This window comes from Arvicola amphibius, chromosome X, assembly GCF_903992535.2.
Source record: "Arvicola amphibius chromosome X, mArvAmp1.2, whole genome shotgun sequence".
NCBI classification, from domain to species: domain Eukaryota; kingdom Metazoa; phylum Chordata; class Mammalia; order Rodentia; family Cricetidae; genus Arvicola; species Arvicola amphibius.
In genome coordinates this window covers 137,066,194-137,088,467 of record NC_052065.1, presented here as the reverse complement: position 1 = coordinate 137,088,467, position 22,274 = coordinate 137,066,194, and the positions used below count along the sequence as shown (strand labels likewise).

The 22,274-nt window shown below is 36.6% G+C and overlaps 1 protein-coding gene across 4 annotated transcripts in view; it reads left to right on the top strand.

The window, feature by feature from the left end:
- F8 (coagulation factor VIII) overlaps positions 1 to 22,274 on the top strand; it is a 159,820-nt gene that overhangs the window by 79,067 nt on the left and 58,479 nt on the right. For all 4 annotated transcript variants that reach the window (XM_038316790.1, XM_038316788.1, XM_038316787.1 and 1 more), the window contains 7 exons: positions 6,088 to 6,241; positions 10,330 to 10,539; positions 11,008 to 11,236; positions 11,422 to 11,604; positions 12,495 to 12,611; positions 13,023 to 13,094; positions 14,714 to 14,799. In XM_038316790.1, the coding sequence (XP_038172718.1) occupies positions 6,088 to 6,241; positions 10,330 to 10,539; positions 11,008 to 11,236; positions 11,422 to 11,604; positions 12,495 to 12,611; positions 13,023 to 13,094; positions 14,714 to 14,799 (1,051 nt within the window). The remainder of the gene's footprint in view (positions 1 to 6,087; positions 6,242 to 10,329; positions 10,540 to 11,007; positions 11,237 to 11,421; positions 11,605 to 12,494; positions 12,612 to 13,022; positions 13,095 to 14,713; positions 14,800 to 22,274) is intronic.

Genomic DNA, 22,274 nt, shown 5'->3' with positions numbered 1-22,274 from the left:
GAGTTTGAGGCCAGCCTGGTCTACAAAGCAAGTTCCAGGACAGTCAGGACTACAGAGAAACTCTGTCTTGAAAAAAAATCAAAACACAAAAAAGAGAGAGAAAGAATTAAAATAATTTCAAGGGTGCTCTTCAGAAAATAATACAGAACAATGAGTGGTAGGTTACTTCAACCCTGATAGTCAAAGAAATCCTTTTTGAGGAGCTGAGACCTAAAGAAAATGAGGTCAATTGATGGAGCTCAGAAAAGACAGAGAGAAAAATACAAAGGCTCTAAGAATGTGACATGTTTAACGCTTTTAAGGCACAAAAACAAGTATTACTGGAGTACAGTGTAAAGTTCAAGGTATTCAGGGCATTAGGGTAGCAGAATTGAGCAGTCAATGCACACAATACAGGCCCTGGAGAAAGCATTATAACTGCTAATAAGTGGATCATCTATGCTTCTATATAAAGCCCACCATACAAGTTTTGGACTTTACCTCATTCCTTTCCCTCGCTTAAAAAATGTTTCTATACAATAGTGGTTCTTAACCTTCCTAATACTGTGAGACTTTAATGCAGTTCCTCATATTATTGTGACCCCCAACCATAAAATTATTTTGTTGTTATTTTAAAACTGTAATTTTGCTACTGTTATAAATTGTTATAAACCATAATATAAATATCTGATATGCAGGATATCTGATATGCTACCCCCAATGGGGTCACCATCCACAGGTTGAGAACCTCTGCTCTAGAAGCTCCTCTTTTTCTTTCTTATACAGTCAGTTTCTCCCTCTCCACTAGATTGGTATTATCAATAATATTATAAATTTTTAAATATTTTAAATTATTGTATTTTATGTGTTTAAATGTTTTCCTGCATGTATATATGTGCACCATATGCATACCTGATGCTCACAGAGATCAAAAGATATCAATCCCTTGGAACTATGATTACAGATAGTTGTGAGCCACCATATGGGTTCTAGGACTTAAATTTTGGTCCTCTGCAAGAACAACAAATGCTCTGAACTGCTGTACCATCAGTCCAGCTCCTAATCATATTATCAATGGCCATTCCTTCATTTCATTTATTTAGACCTCAAACTTTGAAATAATTCCCAACTCCTCTTTTCCCTCATATTCAGCTCTAATCCATGAATCTTGTTTATTATAGTATGTTTTTACAAAAAAGTTTTGAAATGTACTAAATATTATTCAAGATAAAAAATATAGTGAAATGGAAAGGTGATGATGATGGGATAAAAATCAGGTTACAAAACACTACATAACAGTAGTAAACCCACGAGCTGCTCCATCAGGTTGAGACTTGGTGATGACTCATGGAAGTAGACTAAGTTCTTCACACCCCACCTGCATGCTTAATTAATTACTATCTCCATATCTCCCTGAGCTGGTTCAGATGAACTATTATATAGCCTTAAGAAGAATATAGGCTTGCCTTCTTAGATGACTATAAGCCTGCAGTTAATCTAAATAAGAGTTTATAGAATTAAGTGATATCACTAAAAGTGAAAAATGACCTGAATGAACTGACTTCTTACATCATAGTATGTCAAAATGCTTCCATCAGAGTCAATAAAGAGAAATCCTACCTTGAAACAAAGCCATTACATGAAAAGATAAAGCCATAAATATATAAGAAGAAAACAGGATGTATTAATCTCAGAGTGGACAAATAAAAATCATTAACTCAAGATACACAAAAGATTAGCTAATATAAAATCCATTTCACTGTTTTAAAAATATGAACTTGAAGCTGGAGAGGTGACTCAGCATTTAAGAGCACTTGCTGCTTTTGCAGAGGACCTGAGTGTTGATCCCAGAACCCAAATGACAGATAATAATTGCCTGTGACTCCAGTTCCAAGAGTTCTGGAACCCTCTCCTGGCTTCCATGGACACTTATATGCATGTAACATACACCGAGAGATGTATATGCACATAAATAAAAAGAAATCTTTTAAAATAATTAAAATGAATAAAGTTACGAAATTGATGATGTGCATCAAAAAGTATGCCAAAGAGAATGAGAATATTAGCTATAGAATGGAAAAACGCATCACCTTATTGATCCTGGAAACATAAAATAAAACTACAATGAGACACTACTATGCAACAACCAGAATGCCCAAAATGTAAAACTGTGGTCAAGAATTTATGAATATTTGTAGCAAATGGAACTCCTACATTTTATTGTTGTTAAAAGTGGGAAATATAACAGCTAATTTAGAAAGCAGTGTAGCAGTATCTACAAAGTCTAAAATATGCCTGTCCAGCAATTCAACTCCTGGATGTGTGACCAAAGGAAATATATAAATTTGTGCACCAAAGACATATGCCTGAAGGTTCATAGCAGGACTATTTACAAGTCCTAAATTTAGTAGTAACTCATATGCCCACAATTGGAGTATGTTAATCTAATGGAATACAATACAACAGTGCTGTGAATAAGAGATAGTATATAATCTAAAATTACAACATAGATGCATGTCTCAATTGTAATGCTTAGTGTAAGAAAAAAACAAGGATATGTACACAGTTGCACCTTAAATACATAAAGAAACAAGCAAAAATGGACATTTTCTTTAAGAATACATGATTAGAAGAAATAAGCTTATAAAAAACAAAGAAATAAGATTATTATAAATATCAGAATATTAGTTAACTTTAGTGGAGAGATAGTAGTGTGTGTTGACAGATGTTTCTGTCCTTTCCAGTCCTGCAGCCATTCAGTCCCAGAAAAACACAGAAGCCTACACTTATTATAAAATATTTGGCCTATTCATTCAGGCTTCTCATTAACTAACTCTTACATCTTAAATTAACCCATAATTCTTGTCTGTGTTAGCCACATGCTTTGGTACCTTTTATCAGTGAGGCATTCTTATCTTGCTTCCTCTGTGTCTGTCTGGTGACTGGAGACTGAGCCTCTTCCCAGAATTCTCCTAGTCTGGTCACCCCACCTATACTTCCTGCTGGCTACTGGCCAATCTGCGTTTTATTAAACCAATACAAGTGACCAATCTTTACAGGGTACAAGAGCATTGCACCACAGTACTTCCTCTGTTATTTTTTTCTTTTCATAACAAAAACTCTGAACCTAATCTCTTTTGTTTAGCTTTTTTTCCTGACAGTTATCCATAGCAACTTGTAACCAACACTCTAAACAAAGACAATATTCATATTCCATTTTTGGAAACGTGGGCATAGTTTTTTAGGCATCTTCCTGCTGGTTGGGGGCATTGATAATCTTATGGGGACCTAAAGAAAATTTAGGGTTTATGGTCAAGTCCTGACTGGAATATTCTGTGAGTCTCGATCATCCCAGCCAGCAATCTTGAGGCTGTTCTGGATGCAGAACTCAGAGGAAACTCCAACAGAGGTCCTCTGAAATGTTAGATCATCTGGGCCATTCACTCCTACTGGAGATTTTTCAAACTTGATTTTTCTTAACCCAGAATGAACCCACAAACTCTCATTTCCTGTGGAAACAAAAGAAAATTTTTTGCATTGTAACATATCTTTTGACTTAAATTTTAAAGTCAAGGCATTTTCAAAATACATATATTGGATTAATCCAGCAGTATTTGCAATCAAATATCTTTTAGCAGCTGTTGCTCCTTCCTCAGCCATCAAACAATTTAAAGACAACACAATAGCATACAGTATTCAGATTCTCTTGTATTTTTCATCTTTACGTGGCTTTATTTTAAACTCTATTTCTTTTATTTTATTTTTTACTTTTGTTTTTTTGAGATGGGGTCTCTCTGTGTATCTTTGACTGTACTGAAACTCACTCTGTAGACCAAGCTGACCTTGAATTTACAGAGATCCACCTGCCTGTGCCTCCCAAGTGCTGAGATTAAAGGAGTGTGCCACCATACCCAACTACTCTCTTTGTTTGTTTTTTAAGTCTTATCTTTTTTCTTTTCTCTCTTAAACCTACATATATTTTAAGCACACTGAAAACCACTTAGAGTTTTTTTTTTGGTCTGAATCTATTCTTATTGTATATCTCTCTTTTTCTAATTTACTAAGTGATATGGCTAGGATTAAAGCTGTGGCTTTGATGGCTGGATCCACCCCATTCTTTAGCTTTCTGAGAGTCTAGCTTCATGGCAGAGGCACTAGCAGGAGCCATGTTTATTGCCACAACAATTCTATAGAGTTTCAAGATCCTGTCATCACCAAGAAGCATGTTGTTGGCTATTCATAAACACAATTTAAGTGTTTATTGGTGGGAACCTCTTAAAAGAGCTGCAAGGTTTTTGCAGCTAAAACTGAGTCAGGAAACCTCTCTTAAATGAGACATGCCTGCCTCTAGCAAACAGAGTCCATGTGAGAAAATGTTGTTACCAAGAAGCCATGCTTAACTCTATTCTTTTGTGTCTAGAATTATTTCCCAAGCTCTCTCAGGTTTTATGTGGATATAGTTGCCCACATTGGCACCACCCAGATCTGAAATAATCACACTGAAATTATATTAATTATAACACTACTTGGCAAATAGCTTAGGCTTCTTATTAAGTAACTCTTACATCTTAAATTAACCCATAATTCTTGTCTGTGTTAGCCATAAGGCTTTGTACCTTTTATCAGTGAGGCATTCTCATCTTGCTTTCTCTATGTCTAGGTAGCAACTGTAGACTGAGCCTTTCCTCTTCCCCGAATTCTCCTATTCTGGTTACTCTGCCTATACTTCCTGCCTGGCTACTGTCCAATCAGCATTTTATTAAACCAATACAAGTGACAAAACTTTATAGGGTACAGGACCATTGTCACACAGTAATTATTTGAGCAGAAAGGAATATATAGTTTTCTGGGAGATATCTGCCTTTCTGAATGGAAGACATTTATGTGTATGTATGTTTTAGTTCAGAACTTTAAAATGTTATTTTTAAAATTTTAAAAGGGAGCCAAGGAATAGAAACTGAGCTTTCTTATATTTAAGTTATATTTTTAAGGCCTACATTTATTCAGCATTCCACAGTAGATTGTATGTGCCTTGTATTAGATACTGTCCCAAATACTGGAATGAAGCAATAGACGAAATATACAAAAATCCTCCTTTTAGTGGACTTACATACTAGTAAAGTCCTAAGACAATATTTCACAGGAGATGGAATGGTTAGCCATTATTTTGGTTAGAGTTTCAGTTGCTGTGAAGAAACACCATGACCATGGCAACTTTATAAAAGAAAATATTTAGTTGAAGCTAGCTTACAAGTTCAGAGGTTTAGTCTATTATTGTCATGGTGAGAAGCATGTTGGTATGCATACAGGCAAGGTGCTGGAGAAGAAGCTGAGAGTTCTGCATCTTGTTCTGCAGGCAACAAAAAGTGAACTATAACACTGGGCATACCTTAAATATATATGCGACCTCAAAGCCCACCCCAAGAGTAACTCACTTCCTCCAATAAGGGCAGACCTATTCCAACAAAGTCACACCTATTACTGCCACTTCCTTAAGGTGTCATTTATTTTCAAACCACTACAACCATGAAAATTATTTCTTAGCTAGCTAATAAAATCAGGAAATAGAAGTTTTGTGAACTGCTTACCTCTAGATTTTTGGCATTTGCCAATTTAGTTCACATAGTGTTGAATAACCAAAACCAAAATCTACCCCTCAAGATTATCCATCTTGAAAAACTGCATCACTATGCATTTATTTGTTCAAACTAGAAACCTGAAGATTAATTTTTTTCTTATAAAAGGGTCTCAGGTCCCTAAGGCTATTCTCAAATTTTCTGTGTAGCTCAAGCTGGCTTAAAGTTTATAGTGATTATTTTGTTTCATCCTCCTAGGTGGTGGAGGTACAGCCACCATACCCAGTTTATGCTGCATTGGAAATGGAGCCCAGGGCTCCCTGCATGCTTGGCAAACACTCTACTAAGTGAGCTACTTCCTTTGCCTGTGAAAATTATCTTTCATCTCTATTTCTTTCCTCCCTATACCATTGCATTTATCATCTATCACCAATTTTATCAAGCATATCTTAAATACAGGAAAAGCAAAAGTGTGAGGCATCCTTTCTCATGGGTCCATCAAAGTAATACTTTTCTTCTGCTTTTTCTCCAGGGATCAAAATGGCAATGCACCTCAGTTCAAGAAAGTAGTTTTTCAAGAATTTACTGATGGCTCCTTTAGTCAACCCTTATACCGGGGAGAACTAAATGAACATTTGGGGTTGTTGGGACCTTATATAAGAGCAGAAGTTGAAGACAACATTATGGTAAGTTAAGGACAATGGAATTACAAAAAGTTCTGTATATATGGTTTGCTTCTGTTTATAAAAATAACATATACAAATGGCATGAAATTAGAAGTTAAACTGTCTAGGCCAGTGGTACTCAACCTGTGGGTCTAGACCTCTTTGGGGAGTTCAATGACTCTTTCACATGTCTCCTAAGACCATCATAAAACATAGATATTCACATTATTATTCATAGCTATAGCAAAATTATAGTTATAAAGTAGCAACAAAATTAATTTTATGGTTGGGGGTCACCACAGCATGAGAAACTATATTAAAGGATCACAGCATTAGGAAGATTGAGAACCACTAGTCTAGGTTCAACCTATAGCCTGCAAACCCACATGCAACCAAATATAGATAAGCGTGTCCTGGCACAAAATCACAGACTTACTTAAAACATTATGGAGGGTTTTTTTGCATTTTTTGAAACTCAGTTGTACCGTTCTTCAGTGTGAACATTAGTAGATAACATCATGTCACAGTGTAAAAAGGCTGGGCACACATGGGCTATGGAAACAAATATAACCAGTGGGAGAGAGGAGGGAAGGAAGGAGAAGATAGAAGAGGACTGTGTGAGGAATATGTTCATATGTACATGTATGAAAATATCCTTTTGTAACAGTACCATGTACATCAGTGGGGAAAAATAATATGTTCTACCATCTGAAAAAAAATAAAGTACATAAAAATTGAGGAGATGAAAATAATTCTATAATTTTCATTTTGATGTAAATTCCTCATCTGTTGCCTGGTTTTTCCCTTTATATATTGGAAATTATACCATATATAATATATATAATTCTACCTCTTCAATTATGTATTATGCAATAAATATTTTTACATCATCCAAATACTTCTTAAGTAAGAAGGAAGGACTATGTATCTAGGCATGGTTGCACATGTCTTTAATCCTCCTCCATCTCCCACCTCCACACTTAGGATCAGAAAGAGGCAGATGGATCTCTTTGAGTTTGAGTTCAGCCTTGTCTACATATGGAATTTAAGGACAGTCAGAGTAACATAGAGAGACTCTGTCTCAAAAAAACAAAACAAAGAAGAATGACTACATGATATTCTATCACATGAATTGATGGGACCATAGATTACTTAAATATATACTTTGAATAACCTTTAAGATCATTTCTTTTTCCTTTTCTTTGTTTCTTTGAGACAGCATCTCACAATGTAACCTTGTGTCTTTGTCAATGTTTTATTGCTATGAAAAGATACCATGACAAAAGCAACCTTTATAAAAGAAAGCATTTAAATGGGGGACTTTCTTACAGAGGTTTAGTCTATTATCATCATGGTGGGGAAACTTAGTAACAGGCATAACAGGCATGGTGCTGGAGAGGTAGCTGAGAGCTACATACTGATCCACAGGCAAAGAGAGAGACACTGGTCTTGGCATGGACTTTTAAAACTTCAAAGTCTAGCTCCTAGTGACACACTTCCTCCATCAAAGCCACACCTACCCCCAACAAGGTTACAGCTCCTATTAGTGCCACTTCTTATGGGCCTATGGTGGCCATTTTTATTCAAACCACTACACCTTGGCTTACCTTCTGAAACTCACTATGTAGACTTGGCTGGACCCAAACTCACAGAGATCCTCCTGTCTCTACCTCTTGAGTACTATGATTAAAGGTGAATGCCACCAAGCCGGGCGGTGGTGGCGCACGCCTTTAATCCCAGCACTCGGGAGGCAGAGGCAGGCAGATCTCTGAGTTCGAGGCCAGCCTGGTCTACAAGAGCTAGTTCCAGGACAGGCTCTAGAAACTACAGGGAAACCCTGTCTCGAAAAACCAAAAAAAAAAAAAAAAAAAAAAAAAGGTGAATGCCACCATACCCAAAGTAATAGTCAAGGTTCTCTAGAGTCATAGACTTATGGAATTAATATATACATAAAGGGAATTTATTGGCATGACTTATAAGCTACAGTCTAACTAATCCAACAATGGCTAGCTGTGAATGGAAAGTACAAGAATCTAATAGTTATTCAGTCCCCAAAAATTGGGTGTCTCAGCTGGTCTTCTGTATGTGCTGTAATCCCAAAGAGGTAGGCTCCAATGCTAGTGAAGGAATAAATGTGCTGACAAGGCAAGGGCAAGCAAGCAAAGAACCAAACTATCCTTCTTCTATGTCCTTATATGGGCTTCCAGCAAAAGGTGTGGCCCTAATTAAAGGTGTGTCTTCCAGCCTCAAGGTCTGGATCAAAAGCCTGTGTCTTCCAGCCTCAAGATGCTGACCAGAGGTATGTTATCCTCTCACCTCAAGATCCAGATCACAGGTGTACCCTCCATTTCTGGATTGTAGTTCATTTTACATATATTCAAGTTGACAACCAAACTAGCCATCATAAGTTCACACTTTGTCAACTTGACACACAATCATATCTCCTTATGTTATTATTAATTTCCAAATGAAAACAATACAAGGTCATAATAATACATAAACATAACTATCCCACATACAACTGCAAATGCATTATATATTTAACCAGGTCATAATTATGCCTAACATGATTTAACTATACCTTGTACAACTGCAAACACGGCAACTCTTATAAAAGAAAACATTTAATTGAGACTGGCTTACAGTTTCAGAGGTTTACTCCATTATCATCATGGTGGGAAACATGGCAGTGTGCAGGCAGACATGATGCTGGAGAAGGATATGTGTGTTCTACATTGTGATACACAGGCAGCAGCAGGAGACTGCCACACTAAACCTAGCTTGAGCATATAAGAGCTCAGTGCCCACCTCCACAGTAACATGCTTCCTCCAGCAAGGCCACACCTACTCCAACAAGGCTACCCTCCCAATAGGGCCACCCCCATGGGTCAAGAACTCAGACACATGAATCTATGGAGACCATTCCTAGTCAAACAACCCCATACAGTTTTGTGTTTTCTATTTATAAATAATTGTTTTCCTTTTCCTAGAATAAAAGTCCAGAACTGTACTATACAGAAACTATGAATTCTCTGTTAATGTCCTTTATAAATTTATCTTTTGGAAGGGGATAATTTTATTAATATTATCTTATATATTACATATTACAAGTGATAACTTTAATTGAAAGTATTTTCATAAGTTTACTGTCTCAACTTCATTTTTTTTTAAATAAAAGTTTTTTAGGTAGTAACTCATAAAACTTTTCTCTTTGGCATTTTCATTGGTTTTTTTTTTTGTTTTTTTGAGACAGGGTTTCTCTGTAGCTTTGGAGCCTGTCCTGGAACTAGCTCTTGTAGACCAGGCTGGCCTCAAACTCACAGAGAACTGCCTGCCTCTGCCTCCCGAGTGCTGGGATTAAAGGCGTGTGCCACCACCGCCCAGCTTCATTGTTTTTATATTCACAAAAATACCTCTCTACCCAGAAGAGTTTTAAATATTTTCTTTTATAGGTTCACTTGTATATTTAATTATTTAACCATCTCTCAGTAATTTGTGTAAAGTGTAAGTAATTTTTGATGCATTTTAAGAAACAGATTAAAGTTACTTTATTCCAGTAGACTGATAGTAAATTATAGAAGCATCTCAAGCTATAGGACTATAGGTACATTTCTTTCTGACTTGGAATTTATTTTAATTTGTATGTCTTCTTTGATAAATATGCATAATTTTTAAATCAAAAAAGAAAATCTTTTAAAAAGAAGACACACATTTGGGTAAGGATGTAGAGTTTGATCTGGGAGAAAAGTGGAGGTAAATACAGTTAAAATACATTGTTTGGAATTCTCAAAGAACTGATTAAATAAAATTTTAAAATTATAATACACATCCATCTTGGAATGGCAAACCTTAAGTAGTCACTCTTGAAGTTATAGTGACATTTTCTGTTTACTTTTGAATTATTTTTAAGTAATTAAGAATTTTCACCTTCATAGTTTTCATATAAAATTAGAATTAAAATTTTTTCTCATAAATTTGTCTTAAGATCTGAGGTAATAAAAATTGGATAAAGAACAAAAGATAGAGAGATATAGTTATAAAACTTTATAACTCTTTAGGATTTTATTATTCTAAAAATTTATTCTTTCTGATTTTTTTTTCCTCTTCAGGTAACTTTCAAAAACCAGGCCTCTCGTCCCTACTCCTTCTATTCTAGCCTCATTTCTTATGAGGAGGATCAGACACAAGAAGAACCTAGAAGAAACTTTGTCAAACCTAATGAAACCAAAATTTATTTTTGGAAAGTACAACATCATATGGCGCCCACAGAAGACGAGTTTGACTGCAAGGCCTGGGCTTATTTCTCTGATGTTGATCTTGTAAGTCACTCCTTATTAGGATAGTTATATTATCATTTAAAAGAAATGGCCTTTAAATCTTTTTTAAAGTGTGTGTGTGTGTGTGTGTGTGTGTGTGTTGCCTGTATGTATGTCTGTACATCATGTGCATGCCTGGTGCTTGTGGAGATCAGAAGGAGGCTTTTGATCCCCTGGAACTGGAGTTAGAAACAGTTGTGAGATGCCATGTGGGTGCTGGGAATAGAACCCAGATCTGGAAGAGCAGTCAGTGCTCTTAACCACTGAGCCATTTTCCAGCTTGGTTTTTAATGCTCTATACTAAGAATTTTGTTATATATCCTAAACACAATAAAAAGTTTTAAAGTGAAGGAAGTATTGTCACTTTTCTGTGTTAGAAATATTACTCTGGAATCTACTATAGAGAATAAATGGTACGTTGCCAAGAGATAACTTACACTAATACAATTAATGCCCTCTTGGGAACTCTAGGAAAGAGATATGCACTCAGGATTGATTGGACCCCTTCTGATTTGCCACACAAACACGCTGAATCCTGCTCTTGGTAGACAAGTGGCAGTACAGGAATTTGCTCTGTTTTTCACTATCTTTGATGAGACCAAGAGCTGGTACTTCACTGAAAATGTGGAAAGGAACTGCAAGATAGCCTGCAATATCCAAATGGAAGACCCCACTGTGAAAGAGAATTATCGCTTCCATGGTAACGTAATCAATACATAAATATTATTAATTGTGAAATGTAGTGTACTTTTTCAAATGAGCTTCGAACCAGACATTTGAAGAGTATTGAGAAATGAAATCCTGATGAGTATCAGGATTTTCTATGGAGAAAAAGGAAGGAAGCTTCAGTGAAATATTTTAATAATTTTCTTTGTTCTTCTCCAGCAATCAATGGTTATGTGATGGATACCCTACCAGGTTTAGTAATGGCTCAAGATGAAAGAATTCGATGGTATCTTCTCAGCATGGGCAGCAATGAGAATATCCAATCTATTCATTTCAGTGGACATGTGTTCACTGTACGGAAAAAAGAAGAATACAAAATGGCAGTGTATAACCTCTACCCAGGTGTGAGATAGTTTATTCATTTTTTTCTAGTTACTGTGTGCTTTGAATACTTGCTTTAAATGGTGATATAATCAATAACATAACAGAGAAGCACCTTTTTGAAATGTCTTATTTTTTCAAGTAATTTTATCTTATACAGAGAGAAATAAATTAGCAAATGAACAAGATAATTTCAAGTATAGGAAGACTACTAGAAATGAATAATTAGTACCATATAGTACTTTCCTAAGAATCTTTTGTCATTTCCCCCTCAAAACCTAAATGGCACCAGTAGTTATCAAGACTAATTTGCTTATACATGTAACTAATATATTGGTGAAGCACTAATGAAAGTGTTGATAAAAACACAATATTATTTTTAAACAGTATATTTGTGTATACATGTGTGTCTGTGTGTGTGTGTGTCTGTCTGTCTGTCTGTTTGTGTTGGTATATACATATAAGTGCTTGGTACCCATGAAGACCAAAAGAGATGATCAGAACCCCTGGAACTATAATTACAGGTAGTTTTGAGCTGCCTGACATCTGTAGTAGATACAAAACTCAAGTCCTTTGCAAGAGCACTAGTATTCTTAACCTCCGAGTCACCTGTTCAGCTTCTTCCCTCCTTCCAGCTTCTTGGAACTTGAGATCCCTTTGCCTAGTACTGTGGACCCACGATGATCTTACTATGATTTCTCTTCCCCTTGAAGGTAACATTTGGTCAATAGTAAAGACACCTATAGTATTTTTCAGAGCAAAAATGTACACAAAAAAATCTCACACTTGAGAGATCTGAGAATGATGGGACTGAATTTGGTAGCTTATTGTGATAATACATATTGTAAATAAATCAGTGTATTTTATACTCATTTTTAATAAAATAATTTTGTTTCTTTTGATTTTAAAAGGAGTTTTTGAGACCGTGGAAATGCTACCATCCAGAGCTGGCATTTGGCGAGTAGAATGCCTTATTGGCGAGCACTTACAGGCTGGAATGAGCACTCTTTTTCTGGTGTACAACAAGCGTGAGTAAAACTCACTAAATATTCAGTCTGTTTCTATACAACTTTCCTCCTTTTTGAAGTGGTTGTCTTTGTCAAGAAATAAATACAAGCTTGTATTATTATTAAATTTAAAATGAATATTGCTGATAGAAACCATCAGAGTTCTCAGAGGAGGTTGAAGCTTTGTACCCTTTGAATATGAATCTGTGGTATTTAACAAACTGGTGATTAAACAGTCTTAAATTTCACAGTAGTAGATTTTGGGACTTAATTTTGATTCATTTACCAACAATAATTTACAAACTTCACATGGAAGAGTTTGGGGATATAACTTTAAACAAGGTAAGAGAAACATCACTTAGCTAAAAGTAATTAATGTATCCTTGTTTTCATGGGTTCTGTGTCATTTATAGCTTCTGTGTTTGATTTCAGAGTGCCAGATTCCTCTGGGAATTGCTTCTGGAAGCATCAGAGATTTTCAGATTACGGCTTCAGGACACTATGGTAAATACTATGATTTTTGTTTTAAGAATCTGGGATGATCATTTTTTTCATTTCTGTTAGAGAGTTTAAAATAACCAATCTACTTCTTTCCATGTTTTTCTATTTTTTATGTTATTTTATTATATATATATATATTATATATATATATATATATATTAGATATATATGGATGTTTTACCTACATATACATCTGTACACCACTGGCATGCCTGGTGCCTGTAGAGACCAGAAAAGGGCATAGAATTCCCTTAAACTGGAGTTACAGGTGGTTGTGACCTGCTTTGAGGATGCTGAGAATTGAACCTGGGTCACTCCCAACAAGTGCTCTTAGTTTAGGCCACTTTCATTTCTTACCTGGGCAATGGCACTAAACTCCTGAAATAGCCTTCCTACTTTAGTGCTGTTCCCATGAGTTCATTCTACTGAGTATAGTAGGAAGCTACATTTGCTTCTGAATGGTTTTATTAAAGCTTTAATAGAGTCTATAAAATTTCTCACACATTATTCTAGAATAAGGGTTTATAGATCATTGTCTTTAGGTTCATTACCTATTTTTTGTCAGTTAAGAATAATTTTCAGTTTTTAGTATATATTACTTATCCAAAAGTATAGTTTTCATTGTGACATTTTTGTTTTCTTATTTGAATACAATATACTTTGATTCTTCTCTATTATCCTGTCATACTTCTCTTCCCACTTTCCTAGTCTGCTTCATTTTCCCAGATAGTTAACTTTTCTATTTAAAAAAACTATTACACTTATCTATGTGTGTGTGTGCACACATGTCTATGTGCATGTATAGAAGTCAGAAGACAGCCTACATGAGTCTTTTCTCTCCTGGTATGTAGATCAATCTTAAGTTATCAACCTTAGTGACAAGCACTTTTACTCATTGAGACATCTCACTGGCCCAACTTTTCCATTTTTAGATGACTTAAAAAAGTTTTAAGTGTTAAAGATGGCATGTTAAAATTATAAAGCTCAAGTTGAAATGTCTATAAAAAAGTCTTATACTGCAACACAGTCACACCCATTCATTTACATAGCATGTATGGCTGCAATGGCAGTTATGTAGTTTAAAAAAAAGAGACCATATAATATGCCACTCTTAAAGTACTTGTTATCTAGCCTTTGATATAAAATGGTTTGTCAAACCTCTACTTTAAAGGAGAAAGAACAAAAGAGGTTTGGGTATTATTTGACGAATTTCTTGATGGAAATATCATGCTTTTTATTTCTTTTATTTTCTTACTATTTTTTAAAATTTTCTAACTTTTCTGTAATAAATCTACATTACATGATAAAGAAATATTATAGTACCAATTGTAGAGTACATATATACCTCTGTGGTAGAGTACTTGCCTAACACATGCAAGGGCCCAGGTTCATTCCCCAGTACTGCCTCCCACAAAAAGTAGAACATGGGATATGCAACATCAAAAAATAAATCCTTTAAACAGTAATCAGTACTATGATACTACAAAACTTTTATGCTTTTCTCTATCTCTTCCACAATGAGGATTAACCTTTCTCCAGATAATACTGTTTTTCCAAAGTTTTTAAGATAGTTACAGTAGAATATATAATAATGTAATCTTTCTTTTCTTCCTTGGACAAAGGACAGTGGGCCCCAAACCTGGCAAGACTTCATCATTCTGGATCAATCAATGCCTGGAGTACCAAGGAGCCCTTTTCTTGGATCAAGGTCAGAAAACTATGAGAAATATATCAACATTCAACAAGTTCAAAACATTATATACACCCTTTTATTCTGTACTCTCTCCTATAAAACATCAGTTTACATACAAGGAAACTGTAAAATAGAATGACTTATTAATTTATATAAAAATATTCAAAAAGGAATTCTTGGTGTGGTGGCTTGAATAAAAATGACCCCCATAGGTATATAGGGAGAGGCACTATTGGGAAGTTTGACACTATTAGGAGTAGTCGTGACCACGTTGAAGGAAGTGTGTCAATGGGGGTGAACTTTGAGGATTCAGGTGCTCAAGTCGCACCCAGTGTGACATTCTGTTCTGACTGCCAGCAGATCCAGATGTAGAACTCTCAACTCTCTCTCCAGCACCATGTCAGCCTTCATGCTACCATACTTCCAGCCATGACAATAATGAACTAAACCTCTGAACTGTAAACCAGCCCCAGTTAAATGTTTTACTTTAGAAGAGTTTCTGTAGTCATGGTGTCTCCTCACAGCAATAAAATCCTAACACACTTGGGAATAAAATTGAAAAAACAGATGTGTCCCATTTCTTTCTACTTGGAATATAAAATCACAATGATATCTATAATTGAATTTACTACCTTTCAAGACCATGTATTCTATATTCTTTTTTATTTTTTTAATTTATTAGATTCTTTAAAAAACAATTCAAATTCCCACTCCCTCCCCTCCTCCCACTCCCTCCACATACCCTCCCACTCCTCCCGCCTCCAATCCTAAGGGAGGATAAGGCACTTTGCTTTGTGGAAGGCCCAAGGCTCTCCCTACTACATCTAGACTGAGCAAGGTATACATCTAAGAGAATAGGTTCCCAAAAAGCCAGTACATGCAGTAGGGATAAATCCCAGTGCCACTGCCAGTGGCCCCTCAGTCTGCCCCAGCCATACAACTGTCAACCACATTCAGAGGGACTTAGTTTGATCCTATGCCTGTTCCTTCCCAGTCCGGCTGGCATTGGTGAGATCCCATTAGCTCAGGTAGACTCTCTCAGTAGGTGTCCCCATCATGGTTTTGACCTCTTTGCTCACATTCTCACTCCTCCCACTCTTCAACTGGACTTTGGGAGCTCAGTCCAGTGCTCCAATGTGGGTCTCTGCCCCTGTCACCATCAGTTGCTGAATGAAAATTCTATGGTGATATTTAAGATAATCATCCATCTAACTATAGGGCAAGGCCAGTTCGGGCACCATCTCTTCTATTGCTTAGGGTCTTAGGCGGGGTCATCCTTGTGGATTCCTGAGAATTTTTCTAGAGCCAGGTTTCTTGCTAACCCCATAATGGTCCCTCAGTCAAGATATCTCTTTCCTTGCTCTCATATCTGTTCTTCCATCTCTACTATCCCATTCCCTCAAGTTCTCCTCAACCCTCCCCCTCTCCCCTCCTCTTCCCCTTCTTCCCTTCCTTCTACCCCTGCCCCCCATGCTCCCAATTTTGTCAGGCGATCTTGTCTGTTTCCAGTTTCCAGGTGGGTCTAAATATGTTTTTCTTTGGGTTCAAATTATTACTTAGCTTCTCTAGGATCATGAACTATAGGTTCAATATCCTTTGGGTCTGAGTTACCTCACTTAGGATAGTGTTTTCTAATTCCATCCATTTGCATGCAAAATTCAAGATGTCATTTTTTTTTTTACCGCTGAGTAGTACTCTGATGTGTAAATGTGCCACATTTTCTTTATCCATTCTTCAGTTGATGGGCATCTAGATTGTTTTCAGGTTCTGGCTATTATAAATATTATGAACATAGTTGAACAAATGCTTTTGTAGTATGATTAAGCATCTTTTGGGTATATTTCCAAGAGTGGAATTGCTGGATCATGAAGTAGGTTGATTCCCACTTTTTTAAGAAACCGCCACACTGATTTCCAAAGTGGTTGTACAAGTTTGCATTCCCACCAGCAGTGGATGAGTGTTCCCCTTATTCCACATACTCTCCAGCATAAGCTATCATTGGTGTTTTTGATCTTAGCCATTCTGACAGTTGTAAGATGGTATCTCAGAGTTGTTTTGATTTGCATTTCCTTGACAGCTAAGGAGGTAGAACATGTCCTTAAGTATCTTTTGGCCATTTGAAATTCTTCTGTTAAGAATTTTCTGTTTAGCTCAGTACCCCATTTTTTAATTGAGTTATTTAGAATTTTAATGTCTAATTTCTTGAGTTCTTTATATATTTTGAAGATCAGTCTTTTGTCTGATATGGGGTTGGTGAAGATCGTTTCCCATTTAGTAGGCAGCCTTTTGTCTTATTGATTGTATCTGTTGCTTTACAGAAGCTTCTCGGGTTCAGGAGGTCCCATTTATTTATTGTTGCTCTTAGTGTCTGTGCTACTGGGGTTATATTTTGGAAGTGGTCTCATGTGCCCATGCATTGAAGACTACTTCCCACTTTCTCTTCTATCAGGTTCAGTGTGGTTAGATTTATATTGAGGTCTTTAATCCATTTGGCCTTGAGTTTTGTGCATGATGATAGATACAGATCTATTTCCATTCTATTACATGTTGACATCCAGTTATGTCAGCACCATTTGTTGAAAATGCTTTCTTTCTTCCATTGTATACTTTTAGCTCCTTTGTAAAAAATCAGGTGTTCATAGGTGTGTGGATTAATATCCAGGTCTTCAGTTTAATTACATTGGTCAACATCTCTGTTTCTATGCCAATACTAAGCTATTTTCATTAGTGTAGCTCTGCCAGTACCAAGCTGTTTTCATTACTGTAGCCCTGTAATAGAGGTTGAAGTCAGGGATGGTAATGCCTCCAGAAGTTCCTTTATTGTATAGGATTGTTTTGGCTATCCTGGGTTTTTTGTTTTTCCATATGAAGTTGATCTTTCAAGGTCTGTGAAGAAATGTGTTGTGATTTTGATGATGATTGCATTGAATCTATAGATTGCTTTTAGTTGAATTTCCATTTTTACTATGTTGATCCTTTCTATCCAAGAACATGGGAGATCTTTCCATTTTCTGGTATCTTCTTCAGTTTCTTTCTTCAAAGACTTAAAGTTCTTGTCAAATAGGTCTTTCAGTTCCTTGGTTAGTGGTACCCCAAGATACTTTATGCTATGTGTGGCTATTATGAAAGGTAATGTTTCTCTGATTTCACTCTCTGCTTCTTTATCCCTTGTGTATAGGAGGGCTACTGATTTTTCTTTAGTTGATCTTGTATCCTACCACATCATAAAGTTATTTATCAGCTGTAGGAGTTCTCTGGTAGAGTTATTGGGATCACTTATCTACAGTATCATATCATCAATGATGAAAGTTTGACTTCTTTTTCCAATTTGAATCCCCTTGATCTCCTTTTGTTGTGTTATTGCTGTTGCTAAAACTTCAAGAACTGTGTTGAAGCATATAGAGAGAGTGGACAGCCTTGTCTTGTTACTGACTTTAGTGGGATCGCTTTGTGTTTCTCTCCATTTAATTTGATGTTAGCTGTGGGCTTGCTGTATATTGCTTTTATTATGTTTAGATATGATATTTGTATCCCTGATATCGCCAAGACCTTTATCATGAAGGGGTGTTGGAATTTGTCAATTCATTTTTCAGCATCTAATAAAATGATCACATTTTTTCTTTCAGTTTATTTATATGATGGATTACATTGATAGATTTTCGTATGTTGAACTAGCCCTACATCTCTGGAATAAAGCCTACTTGATCATAATGGATGATTTTTTTTTTAATGGTTCTTGGATTCGGTTTGCCAGTATTTTATTGAGAATTTTTGCATCCATATCCATGAGTGAGATTGGTCTGTAATTCTCATTCTTGGTTGAGTCTTTGTGTGGTTTTGGTATCAGGGTAACTGTAGCCTCATAAAAAGAGTTTGACAATGTCCCTTCTGTTTCTATTATGTAGAACACTTTGAGGAGTTTAGGTATTATCTATTCTTGGTAGTTCTGGTAGAATTCTTTACTAAAACCATCCGGCCCTGGGTATTTTTGGGTTGAGAGGTTTTTGATGACAGCTTCTATTATTTCACAGCTTATTGGTCTATTTAAATTCCTCACCTGGTCTTGATTTAATTTTGGTATATGGTATTTATCTAAAAAATTGTCCATTCTTTTACTTTTTCCAATTTTGTGGAGTACAAGTTTTGTAGTAAGACCTAATGAGTCTTTGAATTTCTCCAGTTTCTGTTGCTATGTTTCATTTCTGATTTTGTTAATTTGGATGTTCTCTCTCTTCCTTTTAATTGGTTTGCATTAGGGTTTGTCAATCTTGTTGATTTTCTCAAAGAACCAGCTCTCTGTTTCATTGATTCTTTGTATTGTTTCCTTTGCTTCTATTTTGTTGATTTCAGCTCTCAAGTTGATTATTTCCTGCCTTCTACTCCTCTTGGTGAGTCTATTTCTTTTTGTTCTAAAGCTTTCAGGTGTGCTGCTAGGTCAGTAATGTGTGCTTTCTCCATTTTCTTTATGTGGGCATTTAGTGCTATAAACTTTCCACTTAGTACTGCTTTCATAGTGTTTTATAAGTTTGGGTATGCTGTGCTTCATTTTTATTAAATTCAAGGAAGACTTTGATTTCTTTCTATTTCTTCCTTGACCCAGGGGTGGTTCAGTAGTTGACTTTTCAATTTCCATGAGTTTGTGGCTTTCTGAGGATAGTATTGTTTGTTAAATTCTAACTTTAATCCCTGGTGAGCCAATAAGATACAGGAGGTTACTCCAATTTTTTTTGTATCTGTGGATGTTTTCTTTGTTACCAAGTGTGTGATCAATTTTAGAGAAGGTTTTATGAGGTGCTGAGAAGATGGTATATTCTTTTGTGTTTGGGTGGAATGTTCTATAGCTGCCTGTTAAGTCCATTTGAGTTATGACATCTGATTGTTCTATTATTTCTCTGTTAAGTTTCTGTCTGGTTGACCTGTCCATTGGTGAGAGAGGTGTTAAAATCTCCTACTATTAATGTGTGGGGTTTGATGTGTGATTTGAATTCTAATAATGTTTCTTTTACATATGTGGGTGCTCTTATATTAGGGACATAGATATTCAGAACTGAGACTTCATCTTGATGAATTGTTCCTGTTATGAGTATAAAGTGTCCTTCTCCATCTCTTCTAATTTATTTTAATTTGAAATCAATTTTGTTAGATATTAGGACAGCCGCATCCATTTGTTTCTTAGGTCCATTTGATTGAAAAACCTTTTCCCAACCCTTTACTCTGGGGTAGTTTCTATCTTTGAGGTTGAGGTGTGTTTCTTGTATACAGCATAAGGCTGGATCCTGATTTCATATCTATTCTTTTAGTCTATGTTGTTTTATAGATGAATTGAATCCATTGATATTAAGCATTATTGATGACCAGTGGCTTTTAACTCCTGTTATTTTTTGGTAGTAGTGTTTGTGTGTTTCCTTTCTTTGGGTTATGCTGGTGGGGGGTTATCAGATGTCTGTGTTTTTGTGGGTTTAGTTAGCTTCCTTGCATTGGAGTTTTCCTTCTAGTACTTTCTGTAAGGCTGGGTTTGTGGCTATGTATTGTTTAAATATGTTTTTGTCATAGAATGTTTTGTTTTCCCCATCAATGGTGAATGAAAGCTTTGCTGGTATAGTAGTCTGGGCTTGCTTTCATAGTCTCAGTGACTGTAGCATATCTATCTAGGACCTTCTGGCTTTCATGGTTTCCATAGAGAAGTCAGGTGTAATTCTGATAGTTTCCCTTTATATGTTACTTATTGTTTTCCTTTGCAGCTCTTTAATATTCTTTTTTTATTCTGTATGTTTTGTGTTTTGATTATTATATGGTGAGGGGATTTTTTTGGATCCTATCTATTTGGTTTTCTTTTTTTTATGTTGCAACTTTGGAACATTTTTATATGATTTATTTTTTATATTTAAAAATTTCCATCTCCTCCTCTCCTCCTCCCCTTCCCTCCCCTCCCCTCCACCCATACCCCTCTCCCTCCCTCTCCAGGCCAAGGAGCCATCGGGGTTCCCTATTCTATGTTAAGACCAAGGTCCTCCCAACTCCCCCCAGGTCCAGGAAGGTGATCATCCAAGCTGAGAAGGCTCCCACAGAGCCCGTCCATGCAGAAGAATCAAAGCCCAGCACCTTTGTCCTTGGCTACTCAGTCAGCCTCCACCGTCGGCCACATTCAGAGAGACGGGTTTGGTCTCATGTTCCATCAGTCCCATTCCAACTGGAGTTGGTGATCTCCCATTAGTTCTGTCCCACCGTCTCCATGGGTGAACGCACCCCTCATGGTCCTGACGTTCTTTCTCATGTTCTCCCTCCTTCTGCTCCTCATCAGGACCTTGGGAGCTCAGTCCGGTGCTCCAATGTGGGGCTCAGTCATTTTCTTCATCTATCACCAGGTGGACGTTCTATGGTGATATGCAAAAAAATTCATCAGTATGGCTATAGGAACTGGCCTTTTCAGGCTCCCTCTCCTCAGCTGCCCAAGGAACTAGCTGGGGGCATCTCCCTGGAAACCCAGGAACCCCTCTAGAGTCAAGTCTCTTGACAACCCTCAGATGGCTCCCTTAATTAAGATATATGCTTCTCTGCTCCCATATCCACCCTTCCTGTATCCCAAGCATCCCATTCCTCCTCTGAGCTCCCCCCATTCTCCTCTTCATGCTTTTCTCTCCCCATCTTCCCTTGGCCCCGTCTTGCCCCACCCTCAAGTTCCCAATTTTTGCCCGGCAATCATGTCTACTTCTAATATCCAGGAGGATTACTATATGTTTTTCTTTGGGTTCACCTTCTTATTATCTTCTCAAGGATCCTGAATTATAGGCTCGATGTCCTTTAATTATGGCTAGAAACCGATTATAAGTGAGTACATCCCATGTTCATCTTTTTGGGTCTGGGTTACCTCACTCAGAATAGTGTTTTCTATTTCCATCCATTTGCATGCAAAATTCAAGATGTCATTGTTTTTTTACCACTGAATAGTATTCTAACATGTATATATTCCACAGTTTCTTTATCCATTCTTCCACTGAAGGGCATCTAGGTTGTTTCCAGGATCTGACTATTACAAATAATGCTGCTATGAACATAGTTGAACAAATGCTTTTGTAGTATGATTGGGCATCTCTTGGGTAGATTCCCAATGGTGGAATTACTGGGTCCTGGGGTAGGTTGATCCCGAATTTCCTGAGAAACCGCCACACTGCTTTCCAAAGTGGTTGCACAAATGTGCATTCCCACCAGCAATGGATGAGTGTACCCCTTACCCCACAACCTCTCCAGCAAAGGTTATCATTGGTGTTTTGGATTTTAGCCAATCTGACAGGTGTAAGATGGTATCTCAAAGTTGTTTTGATTTGCATTTCCCTGATAGCTAAGGAGGTTGAGCATGACCTTAAGTGTCTTTTGGCCATTTGAACTTCTTCTGTTCAGTTCAGCGCCCCATTTTTTAATTGGGTTAATTAGCATTTTAAAGTCTAGTCTCTTGAGTTCCTTATATATTTTAGAGATCAGACCTTTGTCAG